Source organism: Mytilus edulis, chromosome 14 (assembly GCF_963676685.1).
Source record: "Mytilus edulis chromosome 14, xbMytEdul2.2, whole genome shotgun sequence".
Taxonomy (NCBI): Eukaryota; Metazoa; Mollusca; class Bivalvia; order Mytilida; family Mytilidae; genus Mytilus; species Mytilus edulis.
Genome location: NC_092357.1, coordinates 23615162 through 23641022, shown reverse-complemented (window position 1 = coordinate 23641022; position 25861 = coordinate 23615162). Strand labels below are relative to the sequence as shown.

The 25861-nt window shown below is 31.1% G+C and overlaps 1 protein-coding gene across 2 annotated transcripts; it reads right to left on the bottom strand.

Moving 5' to 3' along the window:
• Positions 1-615: 615 nt before the first annotated feature.
• Positions 616-25861, bottom strand: LOC139503365 (gasdermin-E-like). Of its 2 annotated transcripts, XM_071293135.1 has the most exons (10): positions 25664-25788; positions 21661-21834; positions 19827-20068; positions 17418-17568; positions 13182-13199; positions 10280-10472; positions 9077-9258; positions 6945-7058; positions 4610-4756; positions 616-3856 (listed from the first exon to the last, which is right to left on the bottom strand). In XM_071293135.1, the coding sequence occupies exons 2-10, from the start codon at positions 21832-21834 to the stop codon at positions 3656-3658; spliced, it is 1422 nt and encodes a 473-aa protein (XP_071149236.1). In that variant the 5' UTR covers positions 25664-25788; the 3' UTR covers positions 616-3655. The 2 variants fall into 2 exon arrangements, with proteins under 2 accessions (XP_071149236.1, XP_071149237.1); XM_071293136.1 differs by lacking the exon at positions 13182-13199 and having other exon boundaries at positions 25664-25861.

The following is a 25861-nucleotide window of genomic DNA, read 5'->3' as shown; positions in this document are numbered from 1 at the left end:
GCCTCAACTAAATGTTATGAAACCTATGCACAATGCTTATAACCACAAAACTCAGATCAAATACAAATTTGGGTATCCTAACTTTTACAGTTCTTGAACTATGTCCCGTTATAACATAATATGCAAACGGGCACATCATCTGTGTCCCATGGACACATTCTCCATTTTTTTAACTAAATATCTAGAAAGTATGGTACATATCATGCCAGTACCAAAGCTTTGACTACTGATGTGATGCTACCTTTGTAAACAAACAGTCCATCAGTCGAAGAAGTCTAGAATAACATTTTATAATTTTGGTGTGTTCAAAGACAGGAGCTAATTTAAAAGATACCCAAGGGACTGAATTCGAATTTGTAAGTCGAAAACGAACTGACATTCCCATGGCAAAAAATTAATAGACAAACATCAATTAACAAAACACAACATAGAAAACTTAAGATTGGGTATTTTAGACTGCACCAAAACCAAGGGTTGATCTCTTGCACTCATGTTAGGTAAGCAGATCCTGCTCCTCATATACCTGTCTAAAGATTTTTTTCTAGATTTACCAAAAGTGGATTTATATCCTAAAAACAATTTTCATTTTTACCATAAATGAAAACAAAAATTGTACTGTTTTGAAATTTTTAATTACATCTCAATACATTGGCATTTGTAACATATAAAAAATATAACAGAAGCAGCATAATATGTAAATATATATCACAAATCACCACAGTAAACTTTTGGTAGTTTGAGATTTTTTACAATCATTTTAACTGTTTATGACCATTGCCATAGCAGAGGTGGCATTAAGTTTTACCCTTGTCCAAATTTTTTTAGCCTTTTGCCAAATGTTTGTTTCCTCATGTGGAAAAAACTTACTATCATAACTAGTACTACTGATTAAGAAATATTTTTTTATCTCATAAAATCTAAATATTTGAAGATTATTTTGACAAAATCAAAAGTGGTGCTGGAAATCCATTGATGGAGGAGCAACACCCTTCAATATAACCTGTGGTGATCCCTGTAAAGGAGGCAGAAAAACAACATTATATAAATCAAATTACATGGCACTTTTACAATATTTTGAAATTACTGAACACTTTTGAAATGGTGAACACAATGTCATCAGAACAAAACAAACAAACAAATGTTTGAGGATACATAGGTTTTGTTTCTACTGGTAATCAAATGCGGTGCTGGAAATCCATTGACGGAGGAGCACCACCCTTCAATATAACCTGTGGTGATCCCTGTGAATGAGTGAGAAAAATAACATCATAAAAGCCAAAACACATCAAGAGATTAATTTACATAACATAACACTCTTAGAATATTTTAAAAATCACTGAACACTTTTGAAATGTTGAACACAATGTCATCAGAACAAACAAACAAACAAATTCTTCTACAAAAATGGCAATATAGAGGTTTTGTATCTTACAATCATAAACACAAATAATTAGTTCAAAATAAAAAACAAAGTTCCAATGTCCCCCCCCATATTACATATTTCAACTATGTAAGTGCAAAAACTAAAAAAAACCACTATAAATATATAACTCTTTAAAAAATAGTTAATTAATTGGCACTGATTTTCTAACTTGTATGAGATATTGCTGTTATATACGTATACCTATGATATAATTTTAAGTTTAATAGAAATAGGGCAAGAATTGTACATGTGGGAGCATGACTATGTTTCTTGCAATGTGTCTCGCAGGGGAAAATATAAATCACAATTTATTTGTAAAAAAGATCAACTGTCCGAAACTCAATATGTAGTAGAATAGATAACACAGGAGTGCAACACACATGGATTTACCTAGATGAGCTTGTCCTATATATTGGGTGTTGTTTACACCACTGCATATCTTTCATTTAATATGTATACACTGTTAAGCATCTAGATCTTATTGCTTGCATAACTTCTACAAGATATAAGCTGGGATTTTGAAAAATGATTTTGAAACATAAGTCATATTGACTTCAAAAAGAAACTACACTAGCATTATGGTTACTGGCCTGGTATCAAACAATTTTCTTTGTGACCTCAAAATATTCACATGGACATCATTTTAATCCATAAACAGTTAATACATAACATTACAATAATTTGTATTGTAGAAATTTAAATACATTTCAAAAATATAGTGAAATAATCTGAAGACATAATATAAAATAAAATTACATATAAATAACATTTATGGTAGTATCAACGACACATATTTTGTTACTCAGGAGTTGTTTTAAATTTGTTATACATTATTTAATTATGCATATACTTATGATGACTTATTATTAATGAGTTTCTTTATCTTTTTTTTTTACGTATACCCTTATTATAATATTTATCCAATAAATAAAAAAAAAAGTAAAGTTTGCTGCCAAACATTTAAGCTATTTTTAAGTATCTAGCTTTACTCTTAAAATAATTCTAAAACATTTCTAATCTGAAAGACTATACCTTACACAACACAGCTACATTGAGAAGCTTAAAATCAAATAGACAAAAACAGTCTTCTCAAGATCAGATCATTTCTTAAATATTTGTTTTTCAATTCAGATAAGCATTGTTAATTACAATGTAAGAGAAGATATCTTATTGTAATATTAAACAATAACAGAAATTAGAATATTTGACTTTAATTTTGTTTGCACGATAAAAAAACTGAGCTAAAAAGAGAATTTCTCACAATATGCCTTGAACTTTTTTTACTATGCTAGAAGAGACTTCAAATAGTAGTAAGTTAGCATTTATATTTTAGTAATAATTGATTAAAATAAAGTTACAACAGATACTCACAATTAAATGAAGGTCTGAGACAGTGAAAATACTTATATCCCAATTTCCAAGATTTAAAATTAAAACAGACTGGCAATAATATAGTAAGATTGAGTATCTTCCTTAAGGAGGCTCCAGGGTACAAAAAAAAATAGGCAAAAATTGAAACAAGATTTTTTTCATTACAAATTTTATTTAATACTCTATTAGTTGTTACTTTATGATATGCTTCAAAAATCTACCAAAAAAATCAATTCATGTTGGCTCCAGATGACTTTTAAAATGTATATATATATGAGTGAAAAGGCTCCAAATTATCTCCCTTTGGTGAAAAATGCCATTTATATGCATAAAAATTAAAATAACTTTTTTAACTCATCAGTGACCTATATTTTTTATTATTGTTTTCAAATGAACTGTACTTAAACTATCTATTGTAAAATTTAAGTGATTTCTGTAATTTAGTTCTTTTTAAATTTCGATTTTACATTTTTTTATCCTAATAGTTCAACAGAAAAAAAGTATCTTAACAAAAATGCATGCTTCTTTCAAAGGCAGGTTGTGAGGTTAAATGAACGGTGACCCCATATTTTTATTCAATTTTTCTATTAAGTATAGGATAAAGTTTACTTTATATAGAAAAAAATAGCAAAATCCTATATTTAAAAAAAAATTAGACCCGCTAGCCCCCTTAAATCCTTGTTTTTAACCTGATTTAATAGTCTAGAACATTGAAAAGTGAATACTGAAATATTTCATTAGAACATCAAAATCAATAAAATTTGGAAATTTATTTAAATATGAAAATAGAGTATAAATTTTTAGTTTGTCTTTGTAAGTAATTTAGCTGCTTTCCAGTCCCCTGTGCCAAGGAAATACACTTTAAGAGACACAGTAAAGAATACAGTAGATACACTCATGGATATGTGTCTTAGTCTCTGGTGGTAAAATAGTCCCATTGTCTTTATATACTGTGAGTTTCATGTCGGAGAGAATACCATCTGCTGGCTCCTCTAGTGCTGGAGATGTTTCTGTGTCTATAGGTATCGGCACACTACTAGATACTGCACTGAGTCTCTTAAACTGAAAACAAAGATTAAAGATTATCTTTAACTATAAAAAGAAGATGTGGTATGCCAATGAGACAACTCTTAAAAACAGAACAAATGACACAGAAATTAACAGCTATAGGTTTTTGTATGGCCTTCAACAATGAGCAAAACCCATACCGCATAGTCAACTATAAAAGGCCTTGCAAAATATTATTTTTTTGCAGATATTAAATTTTGCTTATAAATGTCTAGATAATGTACATGTACTGTAAAGTCAGATATTATTGCATACTTTTATTATTGGAATTTTTTAAGACAAGACTAAATTCAGAGATTAATTATTGAAATAAAAATCTGCATGCAGAAATATGTATCAGATGTCAGAATGATAGTTTTTATTATTGGGATTCTTGCCCATCTTATAATTTGCAATATAAAAAAACTTTGAAATAATTACAGAATTTACAGTTGATAGGCAGTTTTGTGCACATTAAAACTTATTTCACCCTGCCTGTGTCTATAACCAGTCAGCTGGCTATCAGAACCATGTGTTTTTGGTCTTCCTTTATCAGGATATTTTTTCAGAAGACCAGTGTTGATTTTTGTTTGTTTATTAATTCTGATAATGAAGAAACAAATTAAAAAATATCATATGGGGAATTTCTTGTTTGGCAGCTCCATCTATTTTGCTTCTTTTTTTTATTTTTTTTATTTTGCCCTTTTTTAGATGTTTACTTATTTCAAATATCCTTCAAAGCAAGATTAAATAAGGATGTACACTTACAATTTTTGTTAAGGCTTTTAGCTGTTCATCATTACACTGACAAAGTTTCTCAAGATCTTGTGTTTCAACATCGTGCATTGCATCCACCAGATGAGCAACAGCTGCTAATATTGGAGTTGTCTCCCCTTCATACACTACATTTTCTTCCTATTAGTAAAAAAACAATAAACAAAGATCAAATTACAATCAATTCTTAATTTATGGTTAATTTTTAGTAAAATGCTGCATGCAAATAAGGCTATCAAAATCAAACCAGGTGCTCCGCAGGGCGCAGCTTTATATGACCGCAGAGGTCTACCCTGAACCGTTGGGGCAAGTAGGGACACAACATTCAAGCTTGATACAGCTCTGAATTTGGATTATGATAAAAAATTTGACATAATATGAGTTTCTGACACACACAAAAATTGAAAACTACCACACCCCTTTTTTGAAATTAGTCCAAAACCTAACATTTCTTTATACACAATTTACAAGTAGTGTAAGGGAGGTAAATCCGAACATACCTTAACGTATCTTAAATGTTTTTCAATTACCTCCCTTATACTGCTTTTAAATTGTCTTAATTGTCCATTGACCAGAAAAACCTACTTTTTCCCCTTTTTTGCCCCTAATTCCAAAACATTTTGAGCATTAACCCCTAAAGTCAATACTAACCATCCCTTTATGGTATGTAAACTTGTGGTATTATTTCAGAGAGATTCATACACTTAAACACAAGTTATTTTTTGAAAACTACAAAAATGCTTTTTTGAACCCCTTTTTGGCCCTATAGTTTCTAAATTATTTGATCCACAACCCCCAAAATCAATCCCAACCTTCCTTTAGTGGTATTGAACCTTCTGGTAAATATTTATAGTGACATATTATTGCATGGTCGTATGTATTTTGTAGTTAAGTTGTGAGAGTTGTGTCCCTTTGTATAATGATGATGCATATTTGTCATGTGATGTTATCGGTCTCTTTAAAATAAACGTGCTATGGAAATAGATCTGTTTTTTTTTTTGCTCTCAAGCAAATATAGCTTTAGCGACATCGGGAGGCAAGTATATGTCCCCACATGTACGTAATACTATCATTTCACAGATTTTTGCATTAATAAAAAACATTGCAATATTTCTGAATTTACATTCATAATTTTGTTCTTTAGAAACTTATATTGTATCAGTTTTCACAATAATTAAGACATTGCCAAAATTTCTGACTTTATAATAAACAGCTAAACAGAATAATTTCATAAAAATATGCAGAAAAAAAGTGAATGTTTGATGTCCAATTGTTGCTTAATTTAGTTAATTATAACCATTCAGGACAAGAATATGTAAATGTGATATGATATTATTTCACTTGGGTTTACACTATACATGTACTTACCTTTGTAAGCACATTTGGTGCAAGAACTGAATGAATAAATGTGAACAAATGCTACTTTGAAATCCATAAATTGAGATTTTCTCAAGGTTGGTTTTAAGTAATTTGAATTATCTCACTTACCACAATGAATATAAATTGTAACTAGCTCAAAATCAAGAATTTACTTTTAAATTTGGCATAATGAAAAAGAATTATGAAATAAATTTTATTTGTTCTTTAAAAAAAATCATTACAAAATAATCAAAAGTACCAATATGAGGTAGGTGTCTAATAAATCTGAAAAGGCTGAAACATTACAACTCATCATTGTCACTCTGCTGACCGAATATGAAATCCCTCAATTTAATCTAACAGGAGAAATGGGTGAAAAATATTAATTCAATTTAAAACATTGATTTTTTTTATTATTCTATCAGACAAAAGACTCTTTTAAATGTGGGTGAGGGACACTATTCCTTCATGAATACCCCCAGACTGGATTTTACAACTTTGAATTTGATACAGTATTCTGGTATTTTTTCAATAAGATTTAATGTTTAATTAGTCTGTTTCATTTTTGTATTGTGTTTAACAAAGGTGAGGTTGACTTTCAACTTACTGTGGAGTAAGTATGCAATATTCTGAATGTCTTTTTTTTTTTTAAATAGCATGTATAAATCTAGAGCTTTGTTATAAAAAATATTACCATAGTTTCTTCATACTATTTTATCTAAAGAATTAAAGTTTGTTTTCAAAAACATAAAAAGTAAACATTGATACAGAAATACACAGTTGGGGGTCCAGAAATTTTCATAAGTGGGGGCCCACTGACTACTTAAGAGAGGGCCCACTTCGGTCATGAGTCCATGATTCTCTATATAATCAACCAAAATTTTCCCAGAAAAGGAGGGGATGTGCCCCTACACCCCCCCCCCCCCTCAAATTTGCCTCTGATAAAATGTCACACTTGCATAGATTTTACCTCAGTTTTAATCCCTGCAGATGTAGCCACTGTCCATGTTTCAGCTTTATTGACAATTAGCTCATTATGTTTTTCTTTCTCTTCTTTTAAGTTACCTGTTTCTGCTTGTACAAGCTGTAAAGAATTAAAATTAAAATGTGTCATGTGTGTAATTAGGTAAAACTAAATAAACTCTTTGGAAACAAGTGAAATTTTTTAAATCAATAATACTCCTTAAACTACACATTCAGTCTTCCAGGTTTTCAGTTATAAATACACATTGTTCATTATAATCTTAAATATTTTACTGAAACTCCAATTTTTCCAGATGAATCCTTTAAAATGACCCTTAACAAATTTCTGGATAATATTAATCTTTTATTTATTAATTCAGAAATTTGTGCATGCATTTATTATTTCAGTTGTAGAACAATGGATGAATTGTGAGACTATTAATTACAATTTGAATAAATAACTGAAATCTGATAACTACTTAAAATATTTTAAAGGAGTAGGTCCGGTAAGACCCCTTTTTGGCCCCAAAATATAGCAGTTTTACAAAAGTGTTAAAATGTAAACTTTTATATAATTGAACAGTAGAATGTTTCTGTTACATAAACATGGGCTGTTTTTGACAATACAATGCACATATATCGGGTACAAGCACCATTAAGTCATGCTAAATCACTGAAATCTTCACAATTCTAGCATTTAAGTTAAATTTTAGACGGTTTTCGTGTAAAACGAAAGTGGCCGCATTCGTGTTCATCCTTAATATTAAAATGTAAGTTGTATTTTATGATAATACATAACATATATAAAGGTTGAGGATGAACACGGATGCGGCCACTTTCATTTTTGACAAAAACCATCTGAAAAGTGGCATTTTTTGGCATATTTGGTAGATTTTTCATATTTGAGCTTGAATCGGATCGTTTTTAATGACAAAATCAGTTAAAATCTTTCACATAAACTAATTGAATTAAATAAAATAGACACTTAAGTGTTTAAAAAGTGGTCAAAATCTTTCGTCAGATGAACCTGAAATTTGAGGCCAAAATCGGTCCTTACCGGACCTACTCCTTTGAGTTCTTCTTGTTTGCAATATCTTTTGTGTAACAATTTTGAAAATAATATAAATACCCCAAAAAAATTCATAGGTACAGTAATTTACGCAATGTTTCAATGAAAAAGTGATCCTTATTTTGGGCTTACTGTTTTGTTGATTCAAAGGGAAATAACTCATTTTATTTTCAACATTTCTATGACAAAGTATACGATATATAGATGAAAGAAGATGTAGTGTACGTGCCAATGAGACAACTTTACACCCAAGTAAAAATTTGTAAATGTAAACTATTATAGGTCAAAGTAAGGTCTTCAATAAGGAGCCTTGTTCACACCAAACAGCAAGCTATTAAGGTGGTACCCAATACTTTCACTAAAATTAATTTGGCTCGTTTAATTTTCATTAAATTTTGTCAAATTATTTACTTTGACCCTTTAACAAAAATATAAAAATTAAAAAAATTTTGAACCAACCGTTTTGTCAGAAAAATTATACTGGTTATATAGCAGTTTGACAAACACCAATTTTGATCATTGAGAAGCTTAATACATTGTATTCCTTTTACAACACAACGTGATTAAAACGTTTAGCTGACTTTACAGAGTTATCTCCCTGTAGTGTTAGGTACCACCTTAAAAGCCAACAAGATGACTAGTAAGAGTAAAACCATTAAAACCTGAAAACCATTACCGGTATGTCTGTATAAAAGCAATGCATCTGTATAAGCCATATCAAATCCGATTTAAATATGTATGAAGCACTGTAACATGATTGATTGAATATTTGTTGCTTAACATCATGTCAATGCCCAAAAGAAAAGAGAATCATTGGATAGGAATAAACCTTATGCAAGGCTAAGCTTACATGTACATATATAAGAATTTGATTGATTTTGAAACATTCAAATACAAGGCAAAAGATGAATTTTGGTAGGTTTTGTAGATATTCTTAGCATATCTCAATTTGAAAACAGATACAGAGTTTCCATAGGGATTTGATCAATATGAAATGGGTAAACAGATGTATTGATATTTATTTGCATAAGGTTGAAATTCTAACTGACACCGCTTAAATTTAACATTACCAGTTTAGACAGCAGGACAACATCACTATGGCAAGTCATCAGTTTGAGTAAAGCTAATTTCAACAGTTGACCTTCTGCCTCAGGGAGGTCAAATAAAGGTTGCAGTTGCTCCTCTAGATGTTGGAGAACAGAGGTTTCTTCTTGTTCTGTTGGCCTCGTAGAAGACTCATCTCCATCAGTAGCTAAAAAATACCCATAATCCTTAGTTTCAGTTTTAGTAAAAACATGTGCTTGACATGACAAAAAACCTGGAATGAATAACCCCTAATGAATAAGAGCTTAACATTCTGTATAGACACCAGTGTAAATTGCTGTAGACAATTTGTGTTTATTCTACATTCATACATGTACTGTAAAAGAGAGGTGACATTTGTGCTAGTTGTGCTGTTTGAGTTTGAGTATACCCCTTTGTGATAAATATCCACTAGTGACCATTTTCTGTATATTGCCTTGATTTTCACGCTAATAAGTTAAAACTACGACTCCAATGAAGAATACATGTTTGCAGAATTAATTAGTGGTTTATTGTTGGTTATCTAAATCAACGTATGGATCCTTTGATCAGTACTTCATTGGTCAAAATTTGATTTATGATGTCAATTTTTTTTAAAGGTAATTTATTAAAAATTACTTTTAAAGTCATTTGACAAGATTATTTTACTGTTATTTGTCATATGATGATCCTCTTGTAAACGAAGTAAAAAAAGCATGAAAACATGATTTGTATCTCAATAAGTTTTTTTGTTTAAGAACATAAATAATAATGTTGACCTATATCTTAGATTCTTTGTGTTGTCTGGATGCTGTCTCATTGAATAATACTTAACAACTCCCTTCATACGTAGTGCTGTTCGATGTGAGCCAAGGCTCCATGTTGAAAAGCATACTTTGATCTATAATGGTTTACTTTTACAAATTGTGACTTGGATAGAGAGTTGTCTCATTGGCACTCATACCACATCTTCTTATGTCTATATACTGTGAATTCATAATTATTAGTTGGATACCAATTTTAATGGATTCCATCGGTACAGATCGAGGAACCAAGATTTCAAATATTCAACGAATTATGAACTTTCTAAAAGAATGTATGCAGTCTTTGCCACAACAAAGAAATTAAATATCCATGAAACTGCAACTTTTCCGCAAACCACAAAAATTTGTATCCAAGAAAATAAATGAATCCACAGTAATTATAATTACTTATATCATCCATGGTTGAGTGGTGAAATCCCCCCTCTAATTCTGCTGTCATGATGGGTTCTATACTTCCATTCTCTGCATTAATTTTCAGTTCCCAGACTTTGTACGCCAGTGTTGTTCCTTTTTCTAGTGTGATATCTTTTTTCTTGTTTTCAGAGAATTCCCCACTTTCATTGATTCCCTCCTTTGTAACCTGATAAATCATGAAATATCATAAAGACAAAATAAAGAATGAGTAAATCAGGGTTTTAGCTGCATGGGTGTATCAAATTTGCACCAAAATATATTAGTTAATGCAAAAGAATATACCGTATATATAGGTTTCAATAATTCCAAGTCAAAGGGGTTCTTTCAAACAAATTGACCTTTTGTTAATGAAAAAAATGATAAATACAGGAAATTATCAAATACATTTACCATAATTGAATTATACCTTGGTGAAAGCAAAGGAGTTGGTTCTTTAAATTCTTATTTAGGCCCTTAAAATTATTTTGTATATATAGTTTTGAAAATAAATTATTATCAAAATTTTATGGAAAAATTAATAAAATAACATTAATCATGGATAGACAGATAAAAATATAATAGTCCATGCAGTTTTATATAATTACATATTCAGATTGTGAGAGAAGTATTATATACACTTGAAGAAAATACAAAAGTTTATGATTATCAAGTCAAGAACTATAATACATGTACTTTGGTAAAATATGTGTTTGCACAGATCTATATTAAAGCTGGACAAACTAATAAAAACAAAGTTAATATCATATAACCAGATGCTCCGCAGGGCGTAGCTTTATACGACCGCAGAGGTTGAACCCTGAACGGTTAGGGCAAGTATGGACACAACATTCAAGCTGGATTCAGCTCTAAATTTGGATTGTGATTAAATAGTTGACACAGCATAGGTTTCTGACACAGAACGAATGTGTTCTAATGAACTTAAAATTTTTGTTTCTCTTAGAGCAATTCACTATGCTGTTGAATATTAATCCTCTCAAAAAAATGTTTGAAGAAATTTTCTTTTTTATTTATGAAATTTCAAATGAGAAAAATTGAACCCAATTTATTTAATCACATCCCCCTTTCCCTTATTCCAAAACTAATCTCAATTAAAATTTCTAATGGAGTTTGCAACAATAACTACTCATTTAAATACATCATAAAATATTAAGATGTAAAAAAACTGCTTGTTATCACTGAATGGTAAAGATTATTTTAATTTATCAGTTGGTAGTAAAAAGTGAATATACATTGTATATTGTATATAACAAAGATTTAAGTTGATTCTGGACAAAGAAAGATAACTCCAATTAAAAAAAAATCTTGCTATTGCACAATATTTTGCAATTAGATATTTCTTGCTTACTATTCTGGACAAAGAAAGATAACTCTAATTAAAAAAAAATTTGATATTTCACAATATTGTGCAATTAGATATTTCTTGCCATTGCGCAATACTGTGCAATTGAAAAGACTTGCTATTACACAATACTTAATATAATAATTTTAGATCCTGATTTGGACCAACTTGAAAACTGGGCCCATAATAAAAAATCTAAGTACATTTTTGGATTCAGCATATCAAAGAACTTCAAGATTTCAATTTTTGTTAAAATCAGACTAAGTTTAATTTTGGACCCTTTGGACTTTAGTGTAGACCAATTTGAAAACAGGACCAAAAATGAAGAATCTACATACACAGTTAGATTTGGAATATCAAAGAACCCCATTTATTCAATTTTTGATGAAATCAAACAGAGTTTAATTTTGGACCCCGATTTGGACCAACTTGAAAACTGGGCCAATAATCAAGAATCTAAGTACATTTTTAGATTCAGCATATCAAAGAACCTAACTGATTCATTTTGTCAAAATCAAACTAAGTTTAATTTTGGACCCTTTGGACCTTAATGTAGACCAATTTGAAAACGGGACCAAAAGTTAAGAATCTACATACACAGTCATGACAGTTAGATTCAGCATATCAAAGAACCCCAATTATTCAATTTTGATGAAATCAAACAAAAGTTTAATTTTGGACACTTTGGGCCCCTTATTATGTTGGGACCAAAACTCCCAAAATCAAACCCAACCTTTCTTTTATGGTCATAAACCTTGTGTTTAAATTTCATAGATTTCTATTTACTTATACTAACGTTATGGTGCGAAAACCAAGAAAAATGCTTATTTGGGTCCCTTTTTGGCCCCTAATTCCTAAACTGTTGGGACCTAAACTCCCAAAATCAATACCAACCTTCCTTTTGTAGTCATTAACATTGTGTTTAAATTTCATTGATTTCTATTTACTTAAACTAATGTTATTGTGCGAAAACCAAGAATAATGCTTATTTGGGCCCTTTTTTGGCCCCTAATTCCTAAACTGTTGAGACCAAAACTCCCAAAATCAATCCCAACCGTTCTTTTGTGGTCATAAACCTTGTGTCAAAATTTCATAGATTTCTATTAACTTAAACTAAAGTTACAGTGCGAAAACCAAGAAAATGCTTATTTGGGCCCTTTTTGGCCCCTAATTCCTAAAATGTTGGGACCAAAACTCCCAAAATCAATACCAACCTTCCTTTTGTGGTCATAAACCTTGTGTTAAAATTTCATAGATTTCCATTCACTTTTACTAAAGTTAGAGTGCGAAAACTAAAAGTATTCGGACGACGACGACGACGACGACGACGACGACGACGACGCAGACGCCAACGTGATAGCAATATACGACGAAAATTTTTTCAAAATTTGCGGTCGTATAAAAATTAAATAATTTTTGCCAACAAACACTTATAATTCTATTAGAATATAAACTTTGATATTCAACATGCTTGTATACTTTAAATATACATGTATACATGACTAAAGCAAGAGTGGACACACTGAAATGTCTTACTTGCTTAATCTGTTGACACTGAATAAATATGTTGAAATGCTAATTTGATATATCAAATGTTAGTTTAAACAGCTACAAAAATGTAGCTAGTGTTAATCATTGAAAATTTGTAACAAAAAAATAGTACAATTTTACATCTATATAGCTAAATATGGGATTCGAAATCCAATTTGAAGAAACATTTATAAAGGAGAAGGTTCACAATTTTTTATGTTTTCACATAGAAATACTTGTGACATTTTTTTTTGCACCTTCCTTTAAAATTTATGAACATATGACCCCTCAAATAAACATTATTTGTAAGTTTTTTCCAGAAATTGAATTATTTATGGCATAATTAACCTTGGCCGCCATCCACAATCCAAAAACTTCTTATATCAGGGATCTCCATGGCCTGTTTAACGATGGCGCCCCGCCATCGTTCAAATGTCTTGCGCCATCGTCAAATGACTTGCGCCATCGTTAAATTGTTTTGCGCCATCGTTAAATTGTCTTCCGCCATCGTTCAAAACTTCATCGTTTTTTGCAGCCCGACGCCATTTTTTTTTATCAATTATTATCAAATGCATGTAATTGCATAACCCTTAGGCTTTTTATGTTATAATCCAATACAGTTCTAACGCCTGAGGGATATCCGGATTAAGATCGCTAATCAGTTGTACCCGAGCTTGTACAGGTAGATCAACAAACCACACAGGAGAATACTTATCTGAGGATAGACGATCTATTTGTCGAATTAATCAACTAAGTTTTAGCAAATGATTATGATAATTTAGATTGAATAAAAAAATTAATAATCCAGTTACAAAGAAAACAGTTTAACAAGTAGAACACGTGCTTTTTGACTTACGCAATCAGCATCCCCCTTTTTTTAAGAAGTACAAAATAAGACGCAAAACAGTAAATATTATTTCATTGCAAATAACTTGAATACTGCTGTAACGATAATTTAGAATTACTTTAAAAGTTTAAAAGTAAAAACTTAAATATTTCCTGTAAAGAAATATCGTATCGTAATTCCGAATTCATTTCGTATATTACAATTAAATTGATACATCCGCGTTTCCGGTTTCTATTCAGACTCGAAAGATGCATGTTGCACAGCATCAATTTGACAGATAAAGTCATTAAAAACGTTTTCATTTGTCAATGTTTGCTTTACAAATCTCTTTAACCTTTTACATAACCCGTACAAATCGTTTTGTTGTTGCTGCAAATCAGCCATACCGGTAATGGGTTCTGAATTTGACAACTGTCCATGAAAAATAAGCTCCACATCATTTGATTTTTTACCCCCATAACAATTACCAAAAATACACAAAATCTACATGGGGACCTTCATGACAGCTTTTGGTCATTCTCGACTAAAGGGGGACCATGAAGACTTGGCATTTGAATGGTTAAAAACGGCAATAAATGAAAATATTGATACTTCTAATTCTATAATGAAAATTCAAATAAATATAATTTAAATAAGCAATGATTTAGCATGTTCACCATTCCTTGTATAGAGGGACAAAATACTTCCGATCGCGCTACACTGTACAGTGTAGACACGGTTTGTAATGTGTAAGTTCCTCCATCGTTCAATTTTCATCCATGGAGATCCCTGTTATATTGTTGAATTCTACATTAAAATTGAAATCTGTTGGTTACAAAACATTTTGGACCAAGGTTTTCTTTCCTCAAGCTTTTAGGTCTGAAAATTGCAAAAATGGGCCTTTTTTTTTGAGAATATTATTTACTTTTAAGAAAAGAACTGATTCAATTAGCATTAAGACTTTTGAAATAGACTATTTATGAACCAAATTATGACCTTTTGGTGTTAAATGATTTCTATCCAGTACAGCTCAAATGTTACTATGTATATCAGAAATGTGATTTATCAAAATTCTGATATAGCTGGACATATACTATACTTTACAGATTCTACAGAATAATAAACTTATTTTCTATATTTATTATACTCATAGGAAAAACAAAACTCACCATAATACAAAACATGTACTTAATCATTAAATCACACCAAAAGTTTGACAGTGGTAACTATTCAACTACAGTAGTCTGGTTAAATCCAACTACGTATACACATTACTATTGGAAATAACTGAAAATAACCCTTTATAAATTTTGTGCGTCCAAAGCACTTCCTGGAATAACCTTCATAATGAACACTCTGATTGTTGGAAGCGGATTATTTTAAAGCCAAGGATGTATAAAAATTGAAATTTTGAAGAGACAGCCTATATGTGACCAAAAAGGACCTAAAGGTTATAGCCAAAATATGTTTTAGGTAAAAAAAAATCTGAAATTATATCAGTGAAACATTTGTTAATCATGTTAATACATGTACCAGGTGCCAAGTATTGCAGCTCACTCCTTTAAAATCAAGGTGTCAATTGTTGATTTGATGGTAAGTTTTAGCCAATGAAAATATTTTTAATATAAAAAGTGCAACTGTCAGGTTGACCCTAATTGGTTTTTCAGTATTTTGAAGGTAACAATTGTTGAATTTAGTTTAAGAGGGAAGCTAGTACCAATGAACTTGAAGTATTCAAAGGCATGACTTGCCATGTTCTGTGCCTAGTTTCTAATCTATCAAGGATCTTATGTCTTCAATGATAAAGTGAAAAAAGTCAACATCAAACTTGGTCTCATTTTTTATCATTGGGTACCAGTTTTGAGAATTTCATGAGTACCAATTAAATGTTAAACAAATTACACATTTTCTGAAAATTTGCATGTTACTAAGACTTCAACCAAATCTTGAAATCAAATGAATTAAATTTTTTTCCTACCGCAGGATGGTGGTTTTCACCCGGCACTCCTGCTTCCTCTACCAATAAAAACTGATCACCATGTAAAATAGTATAATAGTGTTGAAAGTAGCGTTAAAAACTAATCAATAAAAAATATTGATATAAAAAAAATTCCTCAATCCAAGAAAAATTGGTACCCAGGAAAATAAATGAATCCATAGAGTAATCAAATTTGAAAGTAGTCATTGTATAGTTCATAAGTTTTTTTCCACAGAAATGACATAAAGTGCCATTTTAAAATTTATCAAGGACCATCACTCCTGACCAGTATGATTGATGATTGGGCGCAGGACATTTGAGCGAAAAAATTAAAACTGCTAGGGGACATTTGAGCGCCAACATTAGGGCCCATTTAAGCGCAGGATTAATCCGCTCACCTGTATTTTCGATAGCCCATTTTTATAGCGAAAATTTACCTGTTTGAATAATGCTCACCTTACTATATATACCATGAACAGTAATTTATATTGGTTTAATGTTTTAATTAAAGTTGTTTATATTTTCATCATGGAAATACAAGTCACAATGTTGAAACGAACAAAGGAAAAAAAAGGCTAGAACAGACTTTTAACATTTGATTTAACCTTTTAGACTTTTAGTGCTGTATTTTAATTGAAAAATTTTATATTGTTTTATGTTGAGCTGTCTTGAGTCTATTAGTGCTGTATTTGAATGGACATGTTTTATATTGTGCTGTCTTGAGTCTATTAAACATTTTTTAATTTATTACATATTATTTATTTACCAAAAAGGGTTAAAAATATTTCGCTAAAATGGATTAAAATTCTGGCGCTCAAATGGGTTCTACTTTGGCGCTCGAATGTCATATTTTTTTCGCTCAAATGTCCTATCAATGCACTGAAAAGTCCTTCGCCGTGATGATTATCAATATCCTTGACCTTCATTGTAAATTCTTGGTAGCAACATATCAAAACTTGAAAAGCATTGGTTGAACAGCTCATATAATTTTAAATGCACAGAAACAACATAAAGTTCAATTTTCCAATTAACCAAGGACCATAACTCCGGAACAGAATATAAGTAATCCTCCTCAACATGGTTTATATAGGGCCATAAAAAAGAATAGGTTTGTTTGCCCAAATGCTACCTACCAAGAAAAAAGCTGCCTACTCAAATTCTTTTATTGTCCTAATTTGAAGAAGTTTTTTTTAATCAGATAGGCATGAAGACTAATACACACCTGATACTTCATTTTCTTTTTGAAAAAAAAAAAAAAAAACGCCTACCTACCTTCCCACTGTCTCAACCTTTGGGAAGGGTTTGGGCAAACCAAAATATTTTTAATTGTGGCCTAGCTACTTGCCATACTGCATCATTTAATTGAGAAGATTTTTCAGATAACTTTGTCAATAAAAATTGTGCAGACAAACCTTAACATGTGTACATGTGTTTTTACCTTTTCACTCATCGTTTCTTTCAGATCTTTATCTTGAATACGTTTGATCTCTGCATTATCTGTTGTCTGTATAACACCTCTGATTACACACAGAACCGTATCTTTTGATTTACGAATCTGCTTCACTAATGGATGGTTCATGTTAAGTTTCCTTAAAAGGAAAAAAAAATATCAAGGTTGAAAAAGAGAGGCAAAAGATGATAAAATTTGGATGGCCCAAAAACGTTATTACTGGCCTGCATGGTCAGAGGGCTTAAGGATGAACTTAGGTGAGGTTAGGTAAATATTAAGAAATTAAGAAATTAAAATTGATGCTATAAGCTGGTAGAGCATCAATTAAGGATAAAGATAAGCTAAAAATAATGATAGGTCATGGACCTCCTTTTCGAGGTTTTTGAAATTTAAAATATGGCGGGAAAAGGCTGACTCGGACTTTTACATTATATTTGCATTGGTATTATTTGGGTCTCAAAACAAAAGAAAGAAAATCAAGAATCTTCTAAAAGTTTGGTAATTGACCTTTCATGAGCTATTAAGTCTAATATGAAAAAATAAATTGGTGTCATGGGGCAAAATATTTTACATTGTATTGTATGGAAAAACACCAAGGAGTCCGAACATTTGACACAAATTTCAAAACCTCACCTAAGTACATCCTTAAGTTGTTAATGGTGAAGACTATATTACAATATATATCTAAATGTCTTGTTTGCATGAGACTTTGAATAAAATGTATATTTATCAGTCTAAGAAAAGAACTCAATACTAATTCATTTTTAAAAATTGTTTGTTATATAGAGAATAATACATGGCAATATCCGTATCATATGCCGTATCATCCCGAGATACCAATATCAGCACGAGGGCCTTTAGGCCCGAGGGATGATATTGGTCGAGGGTGATACGTCGTGTTATACGGATTTTGCAATGTATTATTCTGTTTATTATATATTTTTTAAAACCAAATTAAAATTGTAAAAAAATGCATTTGTGCAGAAACAAACTTCATGAAAATTATGACCAAATAAACAATTAAACTTCAGATATTTCTACATCTTATTGTACAATTTTATATACAAATCGCTCGTCAAGTTTCTGGGTAATAATTATTTGGAAAAAAATCGATTTTAGTTGAATTGATAGGACGTTTTTTTTTTAATAGAAATCATTTTTTCCCTAAACCTGAAAATGCAGCAACTGGACGTCATAGGTCAAAGGTTGACGTCATTTTAATTATGACGTCACGCCAGGTATGCGATACGGATTTTGCTATGCGATATGGGTTTAGCTATGCGATACGGGGTATGTGATACAGGGTAGGTGATACAGACAGGAAAAAAGAACCTTTATTAGATATACAAAATTGCTGTATTTTGTACTAAATATATAATAAAAAAAAATAACGCTACCTGATGACAGCGTTTCTTTGTTTACATTGAATATGACGTCATAACTTAAATAACGTCACAACATTAATCCCTAACAACAGAACCAAAATCAGAAACATTACGTTCTTTGTTTACATTGAATATGACGTCATAACGTCACAACTAAATCCCTAATAACAGAACCAAAATCGGAAACGGTATAATTTCCTTTTCTCTTTTTAACATGTTTGATTTATAAAAAAAATCATACAGACTTCGTCCCCATTCACAGGTTATGCCTGCCTCATATTAGTAAACAATAAATGTTATGGTGGGATGGATCATATAATTATGATACAGTACACTACAAAATATAATATATATATATATATATAATAAGTCCAAAAGGGTACAACATCACCAAAAAAATAAAATCATAAAGAAATGTTTCTCATGTCTATCATGTCTATGGATAGAGAGAGTGGGAGGATTTATCACTGCATCTAGAAGTCTTGTGAGATAAGTTATATTTCTCAATTCAAGACTCGGTCATGACTGTGAGTTACTAGTATATCTTTTAAATTAAAACACCAGAGTATTTTAAATATTTTAAATCTTAGTTTAGTACACAATAAACTATCAAGAGTGGATAAATATTATATAATACAATACATGGTACAATAAAATTGTACCTTTTTGTAATGTCACACTGTCAATTAGGAAATTTTACGATGTTTTCATCATTGCAAAAATAGCACCAGGATTATCTATGGCATTTTTCCTTTATAAAGCAATATAATGTTCTTAGACATGAATACATCAACTTACGTAATAATTTGCTGCACTTGTCAACATGAAAAGGATAATGTAACATTTTATAATCATAGCCTTTTGATGAGGTCTGTAAAAATCTTTTTAAGATAGAGAAGGTACAATTTTTAAATTTGAATTTATTTTCTTAAAGAATTAAATGCACAATGAAAAAACTGTGTTCTCATGCCCGTCTAACAAGATTATATAAAATTATCATATATATTCAAACCTTTTCATGAGTTCACTCATAAAATTATCTGGATCAGCAACCTGTACCAAGTTAACTTCTCCAAGTTTGGCGCTGATAGTAACTTTATCGCTAGCACTTAGATTGGCGTCCATTAAATCTTTCATTATATCCACTCCAAATTTACCACTGAGGGAGTAAGTGCTCTCTGGGTTGTAGGAACAGAATGCTGTCTCCTCGAGTTTAGACTCAAACACATCATTACTGTTGAGAAGGTCATAAAGCTGTAAATGAGCAATAAAGAATGTTTATAATGTAAGAATTTTATTTTATTTTCTATCATTTATATTTTTAATTGGCCATTATTCTATATTCATTATTGCTTATAAAATTTTTAAAATGGACCCAAACAAATCAGTGGCGGATCCAGAACTTTTCCTAAGGGGGGCCCGCTGACTGACCTGAGGGGGGCCCGCTCCAGTCATGCTTCAATGATTCCCTATATAATCAACCAAATTTTTCCCATGACAGGGCCCCCCCCCCCCTGGATCCGCCTATGCAAATAAAAAACAGACAAAAATGAAGAATAAGGAATAATAGGCAAATGTGAGGAATAGGGAAGATTGTACACATTATAAAGAATAGAGAAAAATAGCAAAAAAGTAAAAAAAATAGACAAAAAAAAGCAAAAAATAAAGGAATAGATAAATTACCAAAAAATTAAGAATATAGACAAATATGCAATAAATCAGGAATTTAGAAAATTATGTGTAAACAAAATAAAGAATAGAAAAAAAGTTCTTTGAACAATTAAAGAATGAAGAAATGAGGGACCCCCATCATGACTCAATATTCTTTAAATTCAGGTTTAGCAACTGATACCATTACATAATTACTCCACCTTCTGTTTAAAACTGATAAACTCCCAAGAAGCGGATTTAGGGTATTCTGGAAAAAATTTGGGGGATTATACATGTATAGGGAATCACTAAAGCATGACCAGAGCAGGCCCCCCTCTTAGGCAGTCAGTGGGCCCCCACTTATGAAAATTTCTGGATCTGCTACTGCTCCCTCCTTTCCTAGTATCAAACTCTTGTATTACATTCTATGGTAATCCAACTAGAAAATCTTGATTACCAAGAATCATTAAAATGTACCTAACATATAGTTAAATATCTGTAGATCTTTAGTATTTATATATATATGAACTTGAACTTTGAAGCAAAAGTTTATAGTGTTCTTTTCCTTTCCCATGTATTCCATAGATCTATATAAATATAAATTAAAACCACAAAGGAAATCATTACTTAACCATACTTTATGAGGGCCTAGATGGTGGGTTCTTCAGTATTGTATTTTTTTTTTTTTTTTAGGCCATTTTTATTTCTTTATTCTTTATAGTTTTTGACCTTTATTCTGTATATTTCGCACCCCATTATTCTTTATTCATTATAATTTGGGTCCTTTTTTTATCTATTCTTTATAATCTTCACACATTTTTCTCTATTCTTCATGATTTTTGCCCAATATTCTCTATTCTGTAAACCCCAATCCAGATTCTCTCTTATTACATGAACCCCAAAAGAATGAAAGTTAAAGTGAAAAAAATATTGCAGAAATGTAGTGTATTTTTGAAGGGATAGCTATGTCAAACTCAAATATAAATGGTACAGTAACCAGATATCCTTAAAAAAATAAGAAAAAAAACATGCTTAACACTGCCCTATTCTATATGTGTCTGTCCTATGTCAGGAGACAATCATGACAATAGTTCAAAGATTGTATCTTATATCAAGTTGAGGTGAAGAAGAGTTTGCTTTTTTTCAATATTGTTGATTGATTATAAATTATACATGCAAAGGAATCTGATCCTTACTGGAAAGTCATAGGTTGAATACTCAATTTTGTGGAAAAATATCCATCGCCTTTTTCGTCTCTTTGCCACAACATTAAAAGGTGAAATTCTGGTGGACTCTTCTAAACTGGAGGATGGAATAAGAGTGTCCTTGCCCATGGCATTGACAAATTGGTGACAAACTGCTGGAAACATCTGTAAAAAAAAAGAAGAAATTAAGATCGAAATACTCAACTAGGATCATAAGGCCATAAAAAAGAATAAGTTTGTTTGCCCTAACCCTACCTACCCAGAAAATCATAAACTGCCTACTCAAAATCTTTCATCGTCCTGATGTGAAAATATTCTTTTTATTAAGATAGCATGAAGACTAATAAACATCTGAGAGGGCCCTCATGGGGTTTTTGATTATGTGATTACTTGGCCGTTTTTTTAATGATTATTTGATTATTAAGCCAAATATTTCATGATTATTTGATTACCTAGGACTGTATTTTTAGTTTATGATTATTTGATTACTAAAGATCAGCAAATATTTAATGATTATGTGATTATATTGGCAAAAAAATGGTGATTATGTGATTACTAGGACCCCCCCCCCATGAGGGGCCTCATCTGATACTTAAATTTCTCTTTGCCAAAAAAGAAAAGAAAATGCCTACCTAATAACCTACCTATGCACTGTCTTGATGTTGGTTAGGGTTTGGGCAAACCAAAAAAAAATTTAAGTGTCGCCTAATGCTGTTACCATTAGACATCAAACAGTCATTTTCACCTACCTGGTAGTGTCAAATTAGTTATACTTTTAATGTGATTTGTCAAAATATCCTTATCATAATTTGTCTTAAATAATTTTCTTTACCGTCATTTTTGGAAAAAAAATGAACTTGATTCGTCAAAATCGTCGAGATTTTTTTATTGTCTACAATTAAAGAAGGTGTACATTTTATCATCATGCACCAAAAAATAATGCATGTTAAAGTCATTTGGCAAGAATTTTAGTTTAAACATATTTATTTATAGTGGATTGTGAAACAAGTTATTGCAACTTATATTAACCCTGTCCACTTTATGGTTCCGTGTGCTGCCATTTAAGAAGCATTAGCCTACTCTTTTTTGAAATCTATAAGTAACAAGGGTGTCTTTTACATGCAAGAGATATTGCTTTCTCTTAACACGGGTCAGCCATTTATTGTCCCCTTCAGACAGACTATCATCGTTTCTCAAAACTATACTCGAATATGGTATCAAGGGAGAGGCGAACATACAGTCCCCGAAATGTTCTTCCCCAAGTGGGGATATAAATTTTAACCATTATTCATCATGAAGGTACCCCCATTATATGACACTCCTCATTGCACTAGGCTAAAAAATAAATAGCTGTGTAATAGAGGCAAAAAAAACCAAAAAAACATGTGTTTCTGCTAACCATACCTACCCTAAATTTTAAAATGTACCCTAACACTTTTTATGCCATTTTTAAGAACAACATGAACAAGCACTGTATGTTATAGTCAGACTGATTCCATAGCAGTCATGGCAGTAACCAGCTGAAATATATTTGTAAAATAAATTGACATTGCATACCTTCCTCCCCTTTTTTAAACCATGTTAGTGGAAACAAATGTTTTATTTATTGGCCTTATAAATATATGCCTTGCAGATCTAGAGTTGGGTAGGTAGGTTATAATTTAATTTCTATTTGTTGCCAACAACATAAAGATATTACCATGATTAAAGCAGGATTTTTTTTTTCTTTAATTCTTTAATTTGAAGCAATTTGTGTCAAAACATAATTTTTTCAGGTCTAGCTGTAAGTTGTAACCCCCCTTTAAAAATGGATGCATTCCCCCATGCTTTGTAAAGACAACAATGAAAATAAGCTCTAAATAAAGCTTTTTTACATTGTTGTGCAATAATTTAATATAACATACAAACTGATTTTCATTCTACAAAATTTTGGTGTATAATAATATTGAATTTTGATAAAATTTCATTACAATTAGTTTGTTTTTGAAAAAACAAACCAGTAATTACGATGCGAAATATGTTCTAGTTACTCCCCTTTGGCCAAACGTTTGATATTCTCGCTTAATGGATTTTGATTTGTGTTTACTCCACCTTTTAGCTTTAAAGTGAATTCCTTTTCCTTAAGTCATTACATTAGAATTCTGTAGAGTAATCAGATCAAAATTTGAAGTTAAAAGTCTGACAATGGCCTACAGACCTCTCTGAGACATCCACAGGTTGAATTATAAGTCACTAGCAGAGTACAGGATCACAGATGCTGGGGAAACCAAAGAGGAGAAGAAACTGGAAAAAGATCCAAACAGTGTGAAAAGGAAGTTGGACGTGAGGGATGAGAAAAAAGCTCAAAGCAGCGCAAAGAAGAAGTTGGAGGCAGCCATGAAGCTAGAGAAATCCTTCAATGAAGATGATGTTGAAGAGGAGGAGTTGAGATGTTTAAGGGCAGAGTTAAAAAGTACAGAAGAAGATTTAAAATCACACAGATTACAAAATGAAAAGATAGTGTTGAAGGAAGAGCTAAAGAGAAAACAACTGGAGTAAGAAAAAGATAATGGTGAAAGTAAAAGTACATTACATAAGAAAGTGGCTTCGACATCTAGCTACAAAAGTAAAGGGAAAGTTTTGCAGGAAAAATCAATAAAAGACCCTTCACTAAATGAACTTAGGCAATTTGAGAAATTAAATGAAATAGAAGACAAGAAATTATCGAAACTAGATCTTCTTGAGCAAACAATTGATTCTGATTCCTCTTGTAGTACTTTATCTAAAAAATCTCGCTCTGTCACTGTTAGGAAGGGAAAAAAGAGAGTAGAATAAATCAGAGTTTCAGATAGTTCTGAAATAGAAAATAGAATAAATGTTATATTTCAAATACAGCGTAACATTACCACTGATGAAAAATGATGTCTTTTGGTTAACAATATAGCTCAGCATTATTACTTAGACTGTCTTCCTCTTTCATATCAGAGTGTCTAAATATAAGAAATAGTGAACTGATATGATACATCAATATGTAAGTTTTCATCTAGCATGATATGAAGGTACGTGTCAAACAGTCATTTTCTGCTACCGTTAGCGTCAAATTGGTTAAAATTTTACCATGATTCATCAAAATATCCTTATCGTGATTCGTCAGATATGTTATCATGTAATCTTTCATTTTACGAACACCATGTCAATAATTAATATAATTAAATGTAACAAGTTCACACCCGTGATATCGCGGGTCCGTGACTGAATTAAAGTATATAACTATGCCTAAGCCTTATTTTAGTAATTGGTATTGTCATCTGATAAAGTCATGTCGATTATAAGATACACAGTTTTCTCTGCTTTTAAATCTTTCTGTTTGAACCCGTCGACCTGGAACTTATCAATTATTGGAAATATTAATTATTTGGAAAACAAAAGGTCCAGGCTATCCAGAAATGGAGTATGTTTTAATCAACAGCATTGTCCTATATTAGTTATCTTAGAAAGTCTTGCTGATTGCTGAATAAAGCTACAATAGGGAACAATTTGACAATGATTGAATTTAGTAGTGTCAGCGCTTTGATTGTGACCCGTGTATATAGCAAAATCCTAAATACACCGTTTGGTGGTGCGCCTGTCAAATGCAGAACGTACAGTTAAGGTAATAGCTAACAGGTGAATATACTATTGGTATCGGTATCGGATTAGACCCGGAACTTGTTAATTATTGGCAATATTAATTATGTGGAAAACAAAAGGGTCTAGAGTGGTGTAATTTTTAATCTACACCATTGTCCTATATTAGTTATATATAGAGTTGAATTCTTTGATGTGTCGTTTTTACCCGATGACGGCTGACAAACTGGACCTCGTAATTTTAGTATTATAGATGCCATAGGTCTTAAGTTACTTAACCATGGAATTTGTATTTGTATTTGTATATATTTCAGGACATTTTTACAGACTTGTGCATGTTTTGCAAGTGTTAAATAAGCAACTTTTACAAAAATATATAAAAACTTACTATAAACAATGTCTCGGTTCTTTGTTTTACAAATGGAAAACTACGTTTCGAGAAACGAAAGTAGGAAAAGAAAGAGGAAGTCGCTACTTCCTGTTTACAGTTTCGATTTCCTTGATTTGTTCGGTAATATTCGGCCAAATACGGTTTTATCCGTTGAAGGCCAAGCAAACTAAAGTTCGGGCCATCAATGCACAGTCG

Excerpts from the sequence above, each read along its gene's own strand:
- LOC139503365 (XM_071293135.1), bottom strand. The coding sequence starts at position 21,834 with ATGTTTCCAGCAGTTTGTCACCAATTTGTCAATGCCATGGGCAAGGAC. Across the intron at positions 7,059-9,076 it reads TTGTCCTGCTGTCTAAACTG|CTTGTACAAGCAGAAACAGG; the intron begins GTAATGTTAAAT and ends AATTCTTTACAG. Across the intron at positions 4,757-6,944 it reads CTGCAGGGATTAAAACTGAG|GAAGAAAATGTAGTGTATGA; the intron begins GTAAAATCTATG and ends TTTTACTAATAG.